The 21,350-nt window shown below is 38.1% G+C and overlaps 1 protein-coding gene across 6 annotated transcripts in view; it reads left to right on the top strand.

The window, feature by feature from the left end:
- Positions 1 to 21,350, top strand: part of VPS50 (VPS50 subunit of EARP/GARPII complex) — a 151,167-nt gene that overhangs the window by 53,183 nt on the left and 76,634 nt on the right. For 4 of the 6 annotated variants that reach the window (XR_012132305.1, XR_012132306.1, XR_012132307.1 and 1 more), the window contains exon 13: positions 4,465 to 4,597. The exons of the other annotated variants lie outside the window; for them this stretch is intronic. Coding sequence is in view for 1 of the 4 variants with exons in the window: in XM_073238826.1 (XP_073094927.1) it covers positions 4,465 to 4,597 (133 nt within the window). In the remaining 3 variants the exon portion in view is untranslated. The remainder of the gene's footprint in view (positions 1 to 4,464; positions 4,598 to 21,350) is intronic. 6 annotated transcript variants of the gene reach the window in all.

The following is a 21,350-nucleotide window of genomic DNA, read 5'->3' as shown; positions in this document are numbered from 1 at the left end:
AATCTCTACATTTGTTTCTATTTTAGGACATAAATTTGGGCAAGAATCATTAATTAGTGCTCAGTATATCATAGACTTATGTTTGTACATATGAACATATTTGAAGATAACAAAATTTGGATTCTTTTGAGAGACTTTTAGGCATGTGTAAGTGGTTTAGCTAGACCTGTGAATTATTTGCACTTGGATCAGTTTGGTGAGAAAGCTTGCTATAATGTCACTAAATAATTTCATCTTTAAAAATAAGTTACATACACGTTTATGTATGTATATCTCATCCAAACCCATTAAAATTTCAGCAAATCAAGAGGTAACACAGTTAAGAACCTCCTTTTCCTCAAGTAAATAGGCAAATAATGTAGCTAGACAGTAGTTGGGTGGAGAATAGAAGGTAGTAGTTGCAAGTTTCAATTTTCTGGTTTGTTAAACAGTGACAAGTTTAATAAAAATTAATTGGTGGACTATAACAGAATTATTTGTACAGTCATAATTTTTCTTTGGGAGAAAAATAAGACTAGCAAAGCTTTTCCTTTCATCTACCCGGAAAAATGTTGGGATATAATTAGACTAAATTTATTTGCATAGTATAAATACAAACTTACGCCAAATTCAGTATATGAAAGTTTAAAAAATTAATTTGTACAAGAGTACTTTTAGTCAGGTGAATATTTACTGAGTTTTAGCCCAGAACATTTTTGTGATTTTTGCTTTTCTTTGCCATCTGCTTTTAGCATTTTCTTAATCTTGTTTATCAGCATTGGTTTTTATTATGTGTTTGGGGTATTAGAGACATGTCAGGTGTAATAATGTATAAAAGTAAACCATGGAAAAAAATTCATTGTAAAGGCAGTAATTATAAAGGTAAAAATGAAAAAATTTTAAAAAATTACCCGAAATTATGGAATAAGTACAAAAAAATTTTAAGTTCATCTCAGCAAGCCACATGTAAATCTGCATAGCTGTTCTAATTCTTCTGTAAATAGGTACTTAGAACCAATTTGGCATATTCACGGAAATGTCCCTCTCCCCAGTGTGCCTTCCACTTCATCCCCCTCTTATAGGTAACTAACAAGTGTTTTCTTGTTTATCTTCCTTGTGTTTATGATGATGAGCAAACAAATGCATTTTTTTTCCTGTTTCTATGACAAATATATATGTAACATTAAAATCTTTCCCTTTGTCATACATGTATGTCAAATGAAAGGGAAATTTTTTTTAATTTAAAAATTTAAGAAATGAATGTATCCGCTTGTTATTTTTCACAGTTGCATAGTGCTCTTTTGTGTGTATGAATGATTGTTTACTCAACCCAGCTCCTATGTTAGGATATTTAGAGCCCAATATTTTCAATTAAAAATAATCTTTGAATGACATTAATGAACAACAACACTGCACAAATAACACTGTGCATATATATTTTTACATTGTTTGCAGTATATCTTCAGAATAAATTCTTGATGATGGGATTGCTTTATCAAAGGGAAAGTAACATGTTGCTTTGTTAAGCAATGTCGGATTCTCTTCTCTAGGGCTGTATCATTTTGCATTCCCATCAGCAGTGTCTGAGAGTACCTGTTTTTTCCCACAGCTTTGCCAACAGAGTACATGAGGTGTCAAAGATAAAGCTAGACACTAATGAAAGTGGCATGGACAGATTTGTTAGTAGTATACTGTTGCAAAGGGAAATGAATCCAGCTTGAACAGAACTCAACTTCCATATGTACAGAGGAGACTGGATGTGTGAAAGGGAAAATAAGGGTGTAGGGAGAGGAGTGAGCTGGGGCTCAGACGCAGGGAAGTGATGCAGTTAACAAAAGGCAGGAAGCAGGGATGGTTGGTCCATGTGAACCCCATTTGGGTTTGCTAACTGGGACTTATGGAAGTTAGGCTCCTACCCTCTCCTTCAGAGACTGAGAGGTGGTGGCCCTACTTCAGGTATTGGCTGGAGCAAACGGTGAGTTTTTTGGCAGCCTTGAGTTTTCTCAGGCAAGCACTCTAAGGGCAACTAGGGTCATCCTAACGATGTGGCCTTGAGTTCTTTAATGCTCTGTTCAAGTCTTTGTAGGCCAAGATCGAGGCCTAGTTGAGAAGAGAGCTTAAAGAATCTTGGCTGGAGTTTGGTCAAGGAGAGAATCTTGGTTAATTTTAAGATTTTCGCTGATCTGATGGGTGAGCATTTGTATCTTACTATAGTTTTAGTTTACATTTGCCCTATTACGAGTGAAGTTGGACGTGTTTTCATATGTTTGAGGGCCATTTTTATATATGTTTGTGAAGTGCCTTCTTCCCATTTTTCTGTAGGATTTTTGGTCTTTTTCCCCAGAACTTCTAAGAGTTCTTTATAAATGTGGGATGTTAAACTCTTTGTTGTGATATATGTTGTGAATATGTTTTCAAGTTTGTTGTTTGTCTTTTGACTTTGCTTTTTTTTGCCATGCAAATGCTTTTTAAAAATTTCTATGTAGTAAAATTTACCAGATTTTACTTTTATTATCTCTGAATTTTGAGTCATTTAATTTGAAGCCTTTCTGTATATCAATCTGAGAGAATTAACTCATTTTCTTCTACTGCTAGTATAGTTTTTTTATGCTTAGCTCTCTTATCCATTTGAATTTATTCTTATGTATGGTATAAAGAGTGTGTCTAGTTTTGTCTCTTTCCAACTGAGTATCCAGTTGCCCCAACACTATTTATGAAAAGGATTGTCTTTAGCTCAGTGATATGAAATGCCATCTTTATCACATACTGTATTTTTATATGAGGCTGGATCTATTTCTGGACTTTTTAAAAAATCAGTATCTCAGATAATTCATTAATTAACTTACAGAGAACTGACATTTTGGTGATGTTGCGACATCCTAACCAAGAATAAGGGGTATCTGTCTATTTGTTCATCTACTTTCATGTTTTTCAGTTTTCTTCGTAAAGTTTTGGATCATTTTTTTAAAGTTTATTTCTAAAAATTTAATCTTTTTTGTTGCTTGTATAAATTGAGGTTTCTTATTCAGTGTTTCTTCTAAATAGTTTTTTTGTGTATATCAATGGTACTAGTTTTTGCATGGTAATTTTATAGCCTGTTACCTTGCTGAATTCTTTTACTGTTTTTTTTATCATTGATTCTCTAGGGAATTATATTCTAAGTATATTATTATATCACTTGCACATAGAAATAGTTTTATTCTTTTCCTAGTCTTTTGCTTTTGTTTTCTCTAGTCCATTTGCATTGGCCAGCACCTCAGAACATCCATTGTTCATTAGGAGTAGAGATAGTGGGCATCCATTTTGTCCTGTTCCTGACCACAGTGGGTATGCCTTAAAGATTTCTTCATTTTAAGGAAATATTCATATACATATTTTCTCATGAGTTACTATTAGGAATGGCTGTTGAATTTTGTCAAAAGGTGTTTTCAGTATCTGTTGGGATGTTCATTTGGTTTACCTCCTTAGAACTAGTAATACAGAGAACTCTATCAATAGATTTTATAAGATTGAACCATTTTACCATTCTTGGCACAAAGCCTACTTGGGCAGTCTGACTTGCAGAGCTCAACAACCTCATTTTACTAGTTGAGTGTCAGAGATTTGACATGAAACATTTTGAAAGAAGAATGACTGCTATACCAACTGTGATATCCTGAGCGTTGATCCCACAATAGCTATACTTGCTACAGCTTATTTCTACTAGTTACCTTGGAGGGTTTACACTAGAGTCTTATTAGTCAGCATCTTATCAGCAAGATCATTTACGGCAGATTGGTTACAAACTGAAGAATGCTAGGAAATCTCAAATGATGGAGCAAATGTTCATTACGATAGATCAGCCTGCAAAACAATATAGGCAGTCACTCTGCCTGTAGAGAAAAGGGTTAAAATCACAAACTGAGTTTTTCAAGGGATGGCAGTGGAAAAAACTCCATGCATTTCCATTAGGGAGAAGATTTGGAGCCACATGTTGTTTGATAGCCATGTTAAGTAAAAAATTATTTAAAAATTTTATTATCACATATGGAATATCAATATCCATTTGATTTAAAAGAATTTAGATCTTGTCAAAGGTGCTTAATTTATACAACTGAAATAATTTATTGTAAAACTGACCTCCTTTTTATAAGTTGTGGCATAGGTCCAAGGATAATAAAGCTGCATTTACATGCCAAGGAGCATATATTTGAGGAACATTTGGGGAATTTTGCAGTATTGTTTATGAGAACACTTCTAATTCAGTAGCATATGAATTTGTAGTAAAATTTTATTCATAACATATGGACTGATATTCCTAATGAATACTAAAAAGTCATGTTGAAATGAGAAATACTGAACATTTTCTTGTCACTGAATTTTTTCGTTAGATAAGTCAGTGGAAGACACTTTCTTATGTCTAATGCTTAAAAGAATTTGATTAATAACATTTTATTTTGATTAGAGTAAACATAACTTGAAAGTGGGCTCTTCTCATTTCTTTAGCATGTTACACCAGACAGCTATATTCCATGCCTTGCTGACCTCTGCAAAGCACTGTGGGAAGTTATGCTCAGCTATTACAGGACTATGGAATGGCATGAAAAGCATGACAATGAGGATACTACTTCTACTTCTGGTAGGAAATTATTTTGTTTTAAGAACTGAACTGTGAATATGCCATATTTCTGGAGTAAGGAGAAAGAAAAGGGATAGCCATGCTTTTAGAATTTAAGGGACTATAGTGACAGAGGTTAAATGCTCACCGAAGGAAGTGATTCAGCTAGTATAAAAGCTCAATTACCTTTGAGGATGAACTTCGCCAAAGGACTTCTTAACCTACTAGTTTATAGGAATGTGTCATGATGACCTTAGGACTTAATTATTAAGAAAGGGCTTAAAAAAACATTAGTTGCAAACTAGGTAAGATATTGGTTTGTCCAAATTTACTGTAAAATTAATGCTAAAGTTCATTATTAAATCTATTTACTATTTTTCAAGTTATACAAATAAAGCCAAGTTCTAAGAATTAATAATTATACTGATATTTTTCTTCCTGAATATGCAGCAAGACCTAAATTTCCACTAAAAAGATTTTAAACTATTACTCTTTGAATGGAAAAAAACAACTTTAAGTGATTGTGGTACAATCAGCTGAATAAAGAAGAAATCTTTGAGAAATTAAATAGGCATTATATTTAAATCACTTCAATTGTATAATTATGTTATCTTTTTATGTTTTTTTTTTTTTTTTGAGAGGGCATCTCTCATATTTATTGATCAAATGGTTGTTAACAACAATAAAATTCTGTATAGGGGAGTCACTGCTCAATGCACAATCATTAATCCACCCCAAGCCTAATTTTCGTCAGTGTCCAATCTTCTGAAGCATAACGAACAAGTTCTTACATGGTGAACAAATTCTTACATAGCGAATAAGTTCTTACGTGGTGAACAGTACAAGGGCAGTCATCACAGAAACTTTTGGTTTTGATCACGCATTATGAACTATAAACAATCAGGTCAAATATGAATATTCGTTTGATTTTTATACTTGATTTACATGTGGATCCCACATTTCTCCCTTTATTATTATTATTATTATTATTATTTTTAATAAAATGCTGAAGTGGTAGGTAGATGCAAGATAAAGGTAGAAAACATAGTTTAGTGTTGTAAGAGAGCAAATGTAGATGATCAGGTGTGTGCCTGTAGACTATGTGTTAATCCAAGCTAGACAACGGCAATAAAACATCCACGGATGCAAAAGATTTCTCTCAAAACAGGGGGGATGAGGTTCTAAGCCTTACCTCTGTTGATCCCCAATTTCTCAATTTCTCACCTGATGGCCCCCCGGTGACTGTGCCTGTCTTAGGTTGTTCCTCCCTTGAGGAACCTTACCCGTCTCTGGCTAACCAGTCATCTTCCGGGGCCATACAGGGAAATGTAAAGTTGGTAAGTGAGAGAGAAGCCATATTGTTTGAAAAGGTTAGCTTTTTACTTCTTTGCAGATTTATGCCCGGTGGCTTCTATGTCCAGCATTTGTCTTGAGGTATCTTTACCACTTGGAGGAATTATGATACTCAGTAAATTTGATATGAGGCACGAATTCTATTTAAGGGTTGTAATTAGGAAGGAAGAAGAAAAGCTATAGAAGTAGCAGGCGGAAGAAAACATGGGAAGATCGATTATTTCTTTGACATATCTTCTTATAGAGTAACTTAAGCATGTATAGATTTTAAACTACTAATTAAATTGTGCACACACATTAACATAATAGGAATACAGTTACATAACCAAAGCAGATCTATAATTAGCAGCCATCTCCAGTGAAACCAAGAAAACCAGTTAGGCATCCTAGGCATTTGTGAAAATTTATCTATGATATGACGGATATTGTCCAACTGTACTTGAACAGTCTGAGAGAAATCAGACAAATTAAAACAACCCCATTCCTGGGAATTGTTCACATCCCATATGTTCTGTTAACAGTAAACAGTCTGTAGTTGGAAGATTTTGGAGCGCTACAACTTGCACTTCTCCTAATTCTTGGTTGAGTTCCTACAGTATAGATCCAGTCAAATTTGTTGTTTTACTGTATGCACAGGCCAGCTTAGATATCTCCTTCTTCATTCCCATGGCAAGTCCAGGAACCGGTGGGATGAATGCAGCTACAGCTGTAGCAGCGCCTGGATCTCTGTTGAGGTTTTTTGATGATCATCTTCTGGTATGAGTCTTCCAGTGAGTGCTGATGTTGGAAGTTCTTCATATCATATCTTAGTTCATTTTCTGGGTAGCCAAATTAGGCTTTGATCCTCTATATAACACAAACACACCCTTTGCCCACACTTTTATATGCCCTTTATACCATTGTGTGGAACTCATTGGAGGTCACCACAAAGGAACTGTTTTATTTTTTTTTTAATTTTTAAATTAATTAATTAATTAATTTTTTTAAGAGAAAGGAATATTATCAGAAAAATGTACCTCCATAACCGATCATCTGACACCCTTTAAGTGATCAAAATTAAGGTTATTTAAAGCATGCATTAATCATTGATTTACCCTATCATTAGTTTTACCCTATCAGGAAGTAATCCCTCTTTTATTTATTTCTTTTTTTTTGTTATCATTAATCTGCACTTACTGAAGAATATTATGTTTACTAGGCACTCCCCTATACCAGGTCCCCCCTATAAACCCCTTTACAGTCACTGTCCGTCAGCATAGCAAAATGTTGTAAAATCACTACTTGTCTTCTCTGTGTTGTACAGCCCTCCCCTTTCTCCCACCCCCCCATTATGCATGCTAATCTTAATACCCCCTTCTCCTTCCCCCCCTTATCCCTCCATACCCACCCATCCTCCCCAGTCCCTTTCCCTTTGGTACCTGTTAGTCAACTCTTGGGTTCTGTAATTCCGCTGCTGTTTTGTTCCTTCAGTTTTTCCTTTGTTCTTATGCTGCACAGATGAGTGAAATCATTTGGTATTTCTCTTTCTCTTGGCTTATTTCACTGAGCATAATACCCTCCAGCTCCATCCATGTTGCTGCAAATGGTAGGATTTGCCCTCTTCTTATGGCTGAGTAGTATTCCATTGTGTATATGTACTACACCTTCTTTATCCATTCATCTACCGATGGACATTTAGGTTGCTTCCAATTCTTGGCTATTGTAAATAGTGCTGTGATAAACATAGGGGTGCATCTGTCTTTCTCAAACTTGATTGCTGTGTTCTTAGGGTAAATTCCTAGGAGTGGAATTCCTGGGTCAAATGGTCAGTCTGTTTTGAGCATTTTGATGAACCTCCATACTGCTTTCCACAATGGTTGAACTAATTTACATTCCCACCAGCAGTGCAGGAGGGTTCCCCGTTCTCCACAGCCTTGCCAACATTTGATGTTGTTTGTCTTTTGGATGGTGTGAGGTGATACCTCATTGTAGTTTTAATTTGCATTTCTCTGATAATTAGCAATGTGGAGCATCTTTTCATGTGTCTGTTGGCCATCTGTATTTCTTTTTTAGAAAACTGTTCAGTTCCTCTGCTCATTTTTTAATTGGGTTATTGTTTTTTTGTTTGTTGAGGTGTGTGAGCTCTTTATATATTTTGGATGTCAAGCCTTTATCGGATCTGTCATTTACAAATATATTCTCCCATACTGTAGGGTTCCTTTTTGTTCTATTGATGGTGTCTTTTGCTGTACAGAAGCTTTTCAGCTTAATATAGTCCCACTTGCTCATTTTTGCTGTTGTTTTCCTTGCCAGGGGAGGTATGTTCAAGAAGAGGTCACTCATGTTTATGTCTAAGAGGTTTTTGCCTATGTTTTTTTCCAAGAGTTTAATGGTTTCATGACTTACATTCAGGTCTTTGATCCATTTTGAGTTTACTTTTGTATATGGGGTTAAGCAATGGTCCAGTTTCATTCTCCTACATGTAGCTGTCCAGTTTTGCCAGCACCATCTGTTGAAGAGACTGTCATTTCGCCATTGTATGTCCATGGCTCCTTTATCAAATATTAAATGACCATATATGTCTGGGTTAATGTCTGGAGTCTACTGGTCTGTGGCTCTGTTCTTGTGCCAGTACCAAATTGTCTTGATTACTGTGGCTTTGTAGTAGAGCTTTAAGTTGGGGAGCGAGATCCCCCCCGATTTTATTCTTCCTTTCCAGGATTGCTTTGGCTATTTGGGATCTTTGATGGTTCCATATGAATTCTTGAACTATTTGTTCCAGTTCATTGAAGAATGCTGTTGGTAATTTGATAGGGATTGCATCAAATCTGTGTATTGCTTTGGGCAGGATGGCCATTTTGACGATATTAATTCTTCCTAGCCACGAGCATGGGATGAGCTTCCATTTGTTAGTGTCCCCTTTAATTTCTCTTAAGAGTGACTTGTAGTTTTCAGAGTATAAGTCTTTGATTTCTTTGGTTAGGTTTATTCCTAGGTATTTTATTCTTTTTGATGCAATTGTGAATGGAGTTGTTTTCCTGATTTCTCTTTCTGTTGGTTCATTGTTAGTGTATAGGAAAGTTACAGACTTCTGTGTGTTAATTTTGTATCCTGCAACTTTGCTGTATTCCGATATCAGTTCTAGTGGTTTTGGGGTGGAGTCTTTAGGGTTTTTTATGTGTAGTATCATTTGTCTGATTGCCATGGCTAGGACCTCCAGTACTATGTTAAATAACAGTGGGGAGAGTGGGCATCGCTGTCTAGTTCCCAATCTCAGAGGAAAAGCCTTCAGCTTCTCGCTGTTCAGTATAATGTTGGCTGTGGGTTTATCATAAATGGCCTTTATTATGTTGAGGTACTTGCCTTGTATTACCATTTTGCTGAGAGTTTTTATCTTGAATGGGCGTTCAGTTTTGTCAAATGTTTTTTCAGCATCTATGGAGATGATCATGTGGTTTTTGTCTTTCTTTTTGTTGATGTGGTGGATGGTGTTGATGGATTTTCAAATGTTGTACCATCCTTGCATCCCTGGCATGAAACCCACTTGGTCATGGTGTACGATCCTTTTGATGTATTTTTGAATTCGGTTTGCTAATATTTTGTTGAGTATTTTTGCATCTATGTTCATCAGGGATATTAGTCTGTAGTTTTCTTTTTTGGTGGGGTCTTTGCCTGGTTTAGGTATTAGGGTGATGTTGGCTTCATAGAATGAGTTTGGGAGTACTCCCTCCTCTTCTATTTTTTGGAAAACTTTAAGGAGAATGGGTATTATGTCTTTCCTGAATGTCTGATGAAATTCCGAGGTAAATCCATCTGGGCCGGGGATTTTGTTCTTGGGTAGTTTTTTGATTACCACTTCAATTTCATTGCTGCTAATTGGTCTGTTTAGATTTTCTGTTTCTTTCTGGGTCAGTCTTGGAAGGTTGTATTTTTCTAGGAAGTTGTCCATTTCTCCTAGGTTTCCCAGCTTGTTAGCATGTAGGTTTTCATAGTACTCTCTAATAATTCTTTGTATTTCTGTGGGGTCTGTCGTGATTTTTCCTTTCTCGTTTCTGATTCTGTTGATTTGTGTTGATTCTCTTTTCCTCTTAATAAGTCTGGCTAGAGGCTTATCTATTTTGTTTATTTTCTCGAAGAACCAGCTCTTGGTTTCATTGATTTTTGCTATTGCTTTATTCTTCTCAATTTTATTTATTTCTTCTCTGATCTTTATTATGTCCCTCCTTCTGCTGACCTTAGGCCTCATTTGTTCTTCTTTTTCCAATTTCGATAATTGTGACATCAGACCATTAATTTGGGATTGTTCTTCCTTCTTTAAATATGCCTGGATTGCTATATACTTTCCTCTTAAGACTGCTTTTGCTGTATCCCACAGTACTTGGGGCTTTGTGTTGTTGTTGTCGTTTGTTTCCATATATTGCTGGATCTCCATTTTGATTTGGTCATTGATCCATTGATTATTTAGGAGCGTGTTGTTAAGCCTCCATGTGTTTGTGAGCCTTTTTGCTTTCTTTGTACAGTTTATTTCTAGTTTTATGCCTTTGTGGTCTGAAAAGTTGGTTGGTAGGATTTCAATCTTTTGGAATTTACTGATGCTCTTTTTGTGACCTAGTATGTGGTCTATTCTGGAGAATGTTCCATGTGCACTTGAGAAGAATGTGTATCCTGTTGCTTTTGGGTGTAGAGTTCTATAGATGTCTATTAGGTCCATCTGTTCTAGTGTGTTGTTCAGTGCCTCTGTGTCCTTACTTATTTTCTGTCTGGTGGATCTGTCCTTTGGAGTGAGTGGTGTGTTGAAGTCTCCAGCATGAATGCATTGCATTCTATTTCCTCCTGTAGTTCTGTTAGTATTTGTTTCAGATATGCTGGTGCTCCTGTATTGGGTGCATATATATTTATAATGGTTATATCCTCTTGTTGAACTGAGCCCTTTATCATTATGTAATGTCCTTCTTTATCTCTTGTTACTTTCTTTATTTTGAAGTCTGTTTTGTCTGATACTAGAATTGCAACACCTGCTTTTTTCTCTGTGTTGTTTGCATGAAATATCTTTTTCCATCCCTTGACTTTAAGTCTGTGCATATCTTTGGGTTTGAGGTGAGTCTCTTGTAAGCAGCATATGGATGGATCTTGCTTTTTTATCCATTCTATTACTCTGTGTCTTTTGATTGGTGCATTCAGTCCACTTACATTTAGGGTGATTATTAAAAGGTATGTACTTGTTGCCATTTTGTTGCCATTGCAGGCTTTAAGTTTGTGGTTACCAAAGGTTCAAGGTTAACTTCTTTACTGTCTAACTTAACTCGCTTATTGAGTTATTATAAACACGGTCTGATGATTCTTTATTTCTCTCCCTTCTTATTCCTCCTCCACCCTTCTTCATATGTTGGGTGTTTTATTCTGTGCTCTTTTTAGGAGTGCTCACATCTAGAGCAGTCCCTGTAAGATGCCCTGTAGAGGTGGTTTCTGGGAGGCAAATTCCCTCAACTTTTGCTTCTCTGGGAATTGTTTAATCCCTCCTTCATATTTAAATGATAATCGTGCTGGATACAGTATTCTTGGTTCAAGGCCCTTCTGTTTCATTGCATTAAATCTATCATGCCATTCTCTTCTGGCCTGTAGGGTTTCTTTTGAGAAGTCTGATGATAGCCTGATGGGTTTTCCTTTGCAGGTAACCTTTTTTTTTTCTCTCAGGCTGCCTTTAATACTTTGTCCTTGTCTTTGATCTTTGCCATTTTAATTACTATGTGTCTTGGTGTTGCCCTCCTTGGATCCCTTGTCATGGGAGTTCTGTGTCCTTCTGTGGTCTGAGAGACCATTTCCTCCCCTAGTTTGGGGAAGTTTTCAACAATTATTTCTTCAAAGACACTTTCTATCCCTGTTTCTCTCTCTTATTCTCCTGCTACCCCTATAATGTGGATTTTGTTCTGTTTTGATTGGTCACTCAGCTCTCTTAGAATTCTTTCATTCCTGGAGATCCTTTTATCTCTCTCTGCATCAGCTTCTCTGCGTTCTGTTCTCTGTTTTCTAGTCCATTAATGGTCTCTTGCATCTCGTCCATTCTGTTTTGAAGTCCTTCCAGAGCTTATTTTATTTCTGTATTCTCCCTTCTTAGTTCTTGCATATTTCTCTGCAAGTCCATCAGCATGGTTATGACTTTTGTTTTGAATTCTTTTTCAGAAAGACTGGTTAAATCTATCTCCCCAGGTTCCTTCTCAGGGGAAGATGTAGCAGATGCTGAAGCTGTCTGGGTTAGTCTTGTCTGGATCATATTTTTTTGCCTTTTCATGTTGAAAGGTGCTATTGACTGTCAGCTGGGTGGGCCAAACTTTCCACTTGGTACTGGCCTTTCTTTACTGGGACAACTGCGACCCCTGGTGGCTTGTGTTGGGTAATTGTGTGTAGACTGTCTTTGTGTCTTGCCCTGCCGTATGGAGGAAGGTCCCTTTCTGAGGGCGGGGCCTGCCTTAGGCTGCTTTTCTGCTTTCACAGCGCCAGGAGGGGTAATGGAGGGGGGGCTTTTTGGCTGTTTACCTCCGTGAGGTGTCTCAGAACTGTTGCCCAGGGGGTTAGTGCACCCCGTTTTCCCTGTAATTTCCAGCCGCTGGACTGTGACCTGTGTTGTTTCCGTCCTGCTGTTGCATTCCTGTCCCTTTAAGACTTTCTAAAAGTACTCGCTTTTCTTTGTCACAGGGGCATCAGCTTCGGAACCCGCTCAGAGGTCTTGCTGCCCTGTTTCCATAGTTTCCAGCCTTCCACACATGCACTGTGTCTGCGCTTTGGTGTGGATGGCTAAGGCTGGGTGTTTAGCAGTCCTGGGCTCCCTCTCCCTCCCGCTCTGACTCCTCTCCTCCCGCCGGGAGCTGGGGGGAGGTGTGCTCGGGTCTCGCCGGGCTAGGGCTTGTATCTTACCACTTTCACCAGGTGCTGGGCTCTTGCACGTATGGATGTAGTCTGGCTGTTGTCCTGTGTCTTCTGGTCTCTCTTTTAAGATTAGTTGTATTTGTTGTATTTTCAAAAATATATATGTTTTTGGGAGGTGATTCCCACTGTCCTACTCACGCCGTCATGTTGGCTCATTTTTATGTTTTTTATTAAAGTATAATTGATATACAATCTTACAAATGTTTCACATGAACAGCATTGTGGTTTTGACATTCACCCGTATTATCAAATCCTATCAGTGTAGTAAGATGGTATAGAGTCATTACTTCTCTAGTCTGTGGTGTACTGCCTTCCCTGTGACCTACCTATATTGTGATTGTGAATTATAGTGCTCCTTAATCCCCTTACCCTCCCTACCCACTCTCCCCAACCTCCCCTTTGGTAACCACTAGTCCCTTCTCAGAGTCTGTGAGTCTGCTTTAGTTTTTTGAGGAACCTCCATATTACTTTTCACAATGGTTGAACTATACATTCCCACCAGCAGTGTAGGAGGGTTCCCCTTTCTCAGCATCCTCGTTAGCATTTATTTTTCCTAGTCTTTTTGATATTGGCCATCCTATCTGGTGTGAGGTGATATCTCATTGTGGTTTTAGTTGCATTTCCCTGATGATTAGTGATGTGTAGCATCTTGCCATGTGCCTGTTGGCTATCCAAATTTCTTTGGAGAAGTGTTTGTTCAGATTCTCTGCCCATTTTTCAATTGGGTTATTTGTTTTTTGGGTGTTGAGGTGTGTGAGCTCTTTCTACATTTTGGATGTTAACTCCTTATCAGATAAGTCATTTTTGAGTATATTTCCCATACTGGAGGATGCCTTTTTGTTCTACTGATGGTGTCCTTTGCTGTACAGAAGCTTTTTAGTTTGATGTAGTCCCATTTGTTAATTTTTGCTTTTGCTTCCCTGCCCAAGGAGGTATGTTCAGGAAAAAGTTGCTCATGTTTATATTCAAGAGATTTTTGTCTATGTTTTCTTTTAAGAGTTTTATGGTTTCATGACTTACATTCAGGTCTTTGATCCATTTTGAGTTTACTTTTGTGTGTGGAGTTAGGCAATAATCCAGTTTCATTCTCCTACATGTAGCTGTCTAGTTTTCCAACACCAGTTGTTGAAGAGGTCTGTCTTTTTTCCATTGTATATCCATGGCTCCTTTCTCATATCTTAATTGGCCATATATTTGTGGGTTTACATCTGGGTTCTCTATTTTGTTCCATTGATGTATGGGTCTGTTCTTCTGCCAGTGCCAAATCGTTTTGATTCCTGTGTCTTTGTAATAGAGCTTGAAGTTGGGAAGTGTAACCCCCCAGTATTGTTCTTCCTTCTCAGGAATTCTTTGGTATTCAAGGTCTTTTGTGGTTCCATATGAATATTAGATTTATTCTAGTTCGTTGAAGAATGTTGTTGGTATTTTGATAGGGATTACATTGAATATGTAGGTTGCTTTAGGCAGGAAGGCCATTTTCACAATAGTAATTCTTCCTATTCATGAGCATGAGATGTATTTCCATTTATTGGTATCAACTTCAATTTCTCTCATGAGTGTCTTATAATTTTCAGAGTATAGGTCTTTCACCTCCTTGGTTAGGTTTATTCCTGGGTATTTGGTTATTTTTGATGCATGTTTAAATGGAGTTTTCCTGATTTCTCTTTCTGCTGCTTCATTTTTTTTTTTTTTTGAGAGGGCATCTCTCATATTTATTGATCAAATGGTTGTTAACAACAATAAAATTCAGTATAGGGGGGTCAGTGCTCAATGTACAATCATTAATCCATCTCAAGTCTAATTCTCATCAGTCTCCAATCTTCTGAAGCATAACGAACAAGTTCTTACATGGTGAACGAATTCTTACATAGTGAATAAATTCTTACATGGTGAACAGTACAAGGGCATTCATCACAGAAACTTTCGGTTTTGATCACGCATTATGACCTATAAACAATCAGGTCAAATATGAATATTCGTTTGATTTTTGTACTTGATTTATATGTTGATCCCACATTTCTCCCTTTATTATTATTATTATTTTTATTTTTAATAAAATGCTGAAGTGGTAGGTAGATGCCAGATAAAGGTAGAAAACATAGTTTAGTGCTGTAAGAGGGCAAATGTAGATGATCAGATGATCAGGTGTGTGCCTATGGACTAAGTATTAATCCAGGCTAGACAAGGGCAGCAAAACATCCACGGATGCAGAAGATTTCTCTCAAAGCAGGGGAGGTGAGGTTCTGAGCCTCACCTCTGTTGATCCCCAAATTCTCACCTGATGGCCCCCCTGCGACTGTGCCTGTCTTAGTTTGTTCCTCCCTTGAGGAATCTTACCGGTCTCTGGCTAACCAGTCATCTTCCGGGGCCATACAGGGAAATGTAAAGTTGGTAAGTGAGAGAGAAGCCATATTGTTTGAAAAGGGTAGCTTTTTACTTCTTTTCTGCTGCTTCATTTTTAGTGTATAGGAATGCAACATATTTCTGTGTATTAATTTTGTATCCTGCTACTTTGCTGAATTCAGTTATTAGTTCTAATAGTTTTTGGTGGCGTTGTTAGTGTTTTCTACGTGTAATATCAAGTCGTCTGAAAACAGTGACATTTTAACTTCTTCCTTACCAATCTGGATGCATCTTATTTCTTTGACTGCCATGGCTAGTACCTCCAGTACTACGTTGAATAAAAGTGGTCAGAGTGGGCATCCTTGTCTTGTTCCTGATATTAGAGGAAAAGCTTTCAACTTTCTGCTATTAAGTAAATTGTTGGCTGTGGGTTTGTCATACATGTCCTTTATTAAGTTGAGGTACATACCTTCTATACCCATATTATTGAGAGTTTTTATCATGAATGGATTTTGAATTTTGTCAAACACTCTTTCAGCATCTATTGAGATGATCCTGTGATTTTTGTCCTTTCTGTTGATTTGGTTTATGATATTAATTGATTTTCAAATATTGTACCATCCTTACATCCCTGGAATAAATCCCACTTGGTCATGATGGATAATCTTTTTGATGTATTTTTGAATTCAGTTTGCTAGTATTTTGTTGAGGATTTTTGTGTCTATGTTCATCAGGGATATTGGTCTGAAATGTTCTTTTATTTTGTGTCATCTTTGTCTGATTTTGGTATTAGAGTAATGCTGGACTCATAGAATGAGTTTGGAAGTATTCCCTACTCTTCTACTTTTTGGAATGCTTTAAGAAGGATGGATATTAGCCCTTCTGTAATTGTATGGTAGAATTCAGCTGTGAAGCCAACTGGGTCAAGAATTTTGTTCTTAAGTAGTTTTTTGATTACCAGTTTGATATCATTGCTGGTAATTGGTCTGTTCAAATTTTCTGTTTCTTCCTAGGTCAGTCTTGGAAGGTTGTGTTTTTCTAGAAAGTTGTCCATTTCTTCCAGGTTGTCCAATTTGTTAGCCAATATGACAAATGTAATTTGTCATAGTATTTTTTTTGTATTTCTGTGGTATTTTTTCTGATTTTTTAAATTTAATTTCTGATTCTCTTTATGTGTGTACACTTTCTTTTTTTCTTGATAAGTCTGACTAGGGGTTTATTTTGTTTATTTGCTTGAAGAACCAGCTCCTAGTTCCATTGATTCTTTCTATTATTTTATTCTTCTCAATTTTATTTATTTCTGCTCTGATCTTTATTATGTCCTTGCTTCTACTGACTTTGGGCCTTATTTGTTCTTTTTCTAGTTTAATTAATTATGAGTTTAAACTGTTCATTTAGAATTGTTCTTGTTTCTTGAGGTAAGCCTGTATTACTGTATACTTTCCTCTTAGAACTACCCTTGCTGTTTTTATTTTCATGTTTTTATTTCATTTTTGTCTTTTTGTCTTCATATTTTGCTTGATTTGTTTTTATTTGGTCATTGATCCATTGATTATTTAGGAGCATGTTGTTAAGCCTCTGTGTGTTTGTAGGCCTGTTTGTTTTTTTTGCATAATTTATTTCTAGTTTCATACCTTTGTGGTCTGAAAAGCTAGTTGGTACAATTTAAGTCTTTTTGAATTTATTGAGGCTCTTTTTGTGGCCTAGTATGTTAATCTGTTCTGGAAAACATTCTGCACACATTTGGGAAGAATGTGTATCCTGCTGCTTTTGGGTGGTGTGTTCTGTAGATTTCTGTTAGATCCCTCTGTTGTAATATATTGTTCAGTTCCTCTGTCCCCTTATTTTCTGTCCAGTGATCTGTCTGTCGGTGTAAGTGATGTGTTGAAGTCTCTTAAAATGAATGCATTGTGGTGAAGGGGGGAGCCTAGTAAACATAATGTTCTGCATGTAATTGTAGACTAATGATAACAAAAAAAATTTTTCAGGAAAAAAAAATGAATGCATTGCATTCTATTTCCCCTTTTAATTGTGTTAGGATTTGTTTCACATATTTAGGTGCTCCTATATTGGGTGCATGTGTACAATGGTTATACCCTCTTGTGGCACTGACTCCTTTATCATTATGTATTGTCCTTCTTTGTCTTGAAATCTGTTTCGTCTGATAAAATTATTGCTACTCTTGTTTTTTTCTATCATTTGCATGAAATATCTTTTTTTTGTCCCTTCACTTTTAGTCTCTGTATGTCTTTGGGTATGAAATGAGTCTTTTGTAGGCAGCATGTAGATAGGTCTTGTTTTTTTATCCATTCTGCAACTCTTGTGTCTTTTGATTGGTGCATTCATGGGTGATTATTGATAGATATGTACTTACTGCCATTGTAGGCTTTAGATTTGTGGCTACCAAAGGTTCAAGGATAGCTTCCTTATTATTTAACAGTCTATCTTAAATCTCTTATTACTCCATTTCAAACACAATCTAAAGATTCTTTTTTTTCCTCCCTTCTTTCTCCTCCACACTTTGTATATTTGGTGTCATATTTCTGTACTCTTTGTGTATCCCTTGACTAACTTTGTGAGTAGTTGATTTAATTTTGTTCCCTTTACTGTGGGTTTATTTTCTCTGGTGACAGCTATTTAGCCTTAGGTGTATTTGTGTCTAGTGCAGCCCCTGTAAGAGATCTTGTAGAAATGGTTTGGTGGTGGTGAATTCCCTCAACTTTTGCTGATGTGGAAATTGTTTAATCCCTGCTTCAAATTTACATGATTATCTTACTAGGTAGAGTATTCCTGGTTGGAGGCCTTTCTGTTTCATTACATTAAATATATTATGCCACTCCCTTCTGACTTGTAAGGTTTCTGCTGAGAATTCTTGAGAAGTCTTCTGATAGCCTGATGAGGTCTCTTTGCATGTGCCCTTTTTTTTATCCATAATCTCTGATTGCTTTCAGTATTCTGTTCTTGACCTAGATCTTTGCCATTTTAATTATTATGTCTTGCTGTTGTCTTCCTAGGCTTCCTTTTGTTGGGTAATCTTTGTGCTTCCATGACCTGAGTGTCTATTTCCTTCCCCAGATTGGGGACGTTTTCAACAATTATTTCATTAAAGAGACTTTCTGTCCCTTTTTCTCTCTTCTTCTTCTGATAACCCTTGTGGGTGAAATTGAAACATATCCAGAATATCTTGCCTGGCTTTAGTATATCTGCATATCAATAGGCGTTCAGAGGTGGAAAGAAGTATGATGGCTTTAGTGCATTTGCATCTTTCCTCAGGGGTGGAGAAGTTCATCTCCATATCAATGGGTGATTACCTGGGCAACAGAGGGCTTATCTGTACCTGAGAGATGAAGGGGAGGGCTGGTGTGGTTGCTGCTGGAGCAGAGAAGAAAGACGGCCTGGAACTGCAGTTTGTGAGCAATAAATGGGTTTTAAATTTTATTTCTCCCTTTGACTGATTTTAGTTTTTAGGGGTGTTTTGCCCCAGGATTTCCTTTCCCCGGATTTACAATTGGCCTAGTTGGCAGGGTTCCTGTGAACCTGAAATCTGTCATAATGGGTGTGACCTTTGGGAGGGCTGCCCCTAGAAATGATGGGGAGAAGTGGCGCTCATGCCGAGGGAGTGCCTACATTCATGTGGTCGTGGAGGCACCACCACTGCTACTGGCCACATCGACCCTGGCCCATGGCCTGAGTCTAAGGCTACTGCCTCTGCCACTGCTGCTGCTCTTGCTGCTGGCTGGATCCTGGCCACAACCATGGAAAGTAGAAGAGGTCCAGGTCACCTTGATAGAGAAGCAACTGGCTGCTGTGTACCACGCCTTGCTGGTTACAGAGCCCATCGCCAGAACAGCTTCGACCAAGGTAATAACCTCCTATCCCATTGTGGGGTGGGTGCGAGACCGGACCCAAAGGCCATGGAGTGGCATGGCACAGACACCTCACAGGACAATGTGGGCCCATCGGTGTGGCTTGTCTTTCACCTTTGAAGAAGTCAGCCGAGCCCAGAAGGAGTGCCTTGCACGTTGTGCAGATCAGCAAATCACCAAGAGGGGCCTAGAGTATCTCTCTGCAGCCTATGGTTGGTCACTGGTTACTGAGAGCGTTTGAGGTACCCACTTTATTGGACATGTGTTGCAAGGATGGGTGCAGCAATTAGGAGTAAAATGGACGTGGCCCTGGACATTTCAACACATGGATCAGTGATGGCTGGCTCTTCTGGCACCTTGGGGAAAAGGCCTGGAAGCTGGCCTTCTGTGTATTCCAGCAGAATATAATAATAACAGCAATATGTAATAACAGCAGATTGGCCCCTGACAATCATGGTTATTTGCTTCTACGGTCTTTGTGTCCTGAATGCGCCCCCTGGCTGCAGCTGCCATGTGATGGCTGGAGTGGACTAGTTTTGGACTTAATCTGCATGGGACTTTGAACCTAGCTGAATCCTCTGGCTTGAGAATTATGATTGTGTGGCTATTGTAAAGAAAGGCTTGACTTTGTCTAATGTTTGGCAAAAGTTTTGTGAGTAATCTAGCATGATTGTTAGGAATGAGTAAACAAGTGTAGAAATGTATTTTTGTGCTTAGTGAGAGATTGTCCTGTAAGGTAACCTAGCTGAATCCTCTGACTTGAGAATCATGATTGTGTTGCTGTTGTCAAGGAAATAATGTTTAAAGAGAGGCTTGACTTTGTCTAATGTTTGGTAAGCAATCTAGCATGATTGTTAGGAATGAGTAAACAAGTGTAGAAACGTATTTTGTGCTTAGTGAGAGATTGTGCTGTAAAGTACATTTCCTTGATCTGCATAGGCTGAATCCTCTGGCTTGTGGATTATCAAGATTTTATTGCTGTTGCTGTTGCATGTTAGTAGATTGGTTGGAAGAGGGGGATTGAGTAAATTGTAAGGCGAGATTTCTGGAAGGGTGGATTGTGGGTAAAATTGAAACATTTCCAGAATATCTCGCCTGGCTTTAGTATATCTGCATATCAAAAGGCTTTCAGATGTGGAAAGAAGTATGGCTTTAGTGCATTTGCATGTTTCCTCAGGGGTGGAGAAGTTCATCTCCATGTCATGGGTGATTACCTGGGCAACAGAGGGCTTATCTGTACCTGAGAAGTGAAGGGGAGGGCGGGTGTGGTTGCTGCTGGAGCAGAGAAGAAAGACGGACTGGGACTGCAGTTTGTGAGCAATAAACGGGTTTTAAACTTTATTTCTCCCTTTGACTGATTTTGGTTTTTAGGGGTATTTTGCCCCGGGATTTCCTTTCCCTGGACTTACACCCCTATATTGCAAATATTGTTTCATTGGTCACACAGCTTTTTTCTCCTTTTCTCTGATTTCTGTTTCATTTACCATCTCCTTTACCTCATCTAATCTACTTTTCATATGTATATTTCTTTTCATATACTGTATTCTTTAGCTCTGAATGGCTTTTTTTTTGAGGATTTCTTCTCTTTGTTGAGTCCTTCCTGAGAATTTGAATACTTTTTGTAAATCCATGATGAGCATGTTTATGACTTTCATTTTGAATTCTTTGTTGAGAAGATTGGTAATTTTAGTTTCATTAAGCCCTCTTTTTGGTGTTTTTTCCTGAATTTTGTCTTGGACCAAATTCTTCTGTCTCTTCATTATTTTTTAGTGTTTTTTAATGGGATAATAATTTGTGTAGGTGGCGCCCTCAAGTGCTCAAAAACTCGATTTCCTGTGGGGCGGGGTCGGGCACAGCTCTTGGTGTGCAGTGGTTGTGGCACCTGTCTTGCTGTGTAGTGTTCTGCTATCAGGTGGGATGTATGGGCTGTCAGCTGATTATGGGAGCTGGGAGAATACTGTCTGGAGCTGCTATGGGTGGAGCTGCTCTCTCTCCAGCCTGCCACAGTGGCAGAGGCCATAGGCAAGTGGAACCAGTGCCTGCCAGGAGGAAGGAGCTCTTGGGGCCAGGCCACACACATGCCCGCATGGCTGCTGGGCTGGAGCTATTGTGGGCGGAATCTTTGTCCGCCAGGCTTGCTGCAGCAGCGGGTGTTGCTGGCAAACAGGACCTGTTCTTGCTAGGAGGAAAGGACTCCCCTGGGCCGTAGGCGTAGGTATGTACTGGCCTGTGGGGCTTGAGCTGTTGTGGGTGGAGCTGCCCTCCACCCAGCCTGCTCTGATGGCAGGGGCTGCTAGTGAGCAGGATAG

Source organism: Manis javanica, chromosome 6 (assembly GCF_040802235.1).
Source record: "Manis javanica isolate MJ-LG chromosome 6, MJ_LKY, whole genome shotgun sequence".
NCBI lineage: Eukaryota > Metazoa > Chordata > Mammalia > Pholidota > Manidae > Manis > Manis javanica.
The sequence above is the reverse complement of the archived record's forward strand: the minus strand, read 5'-3'. Positions and strand labels throughout refer to the sequence as shown.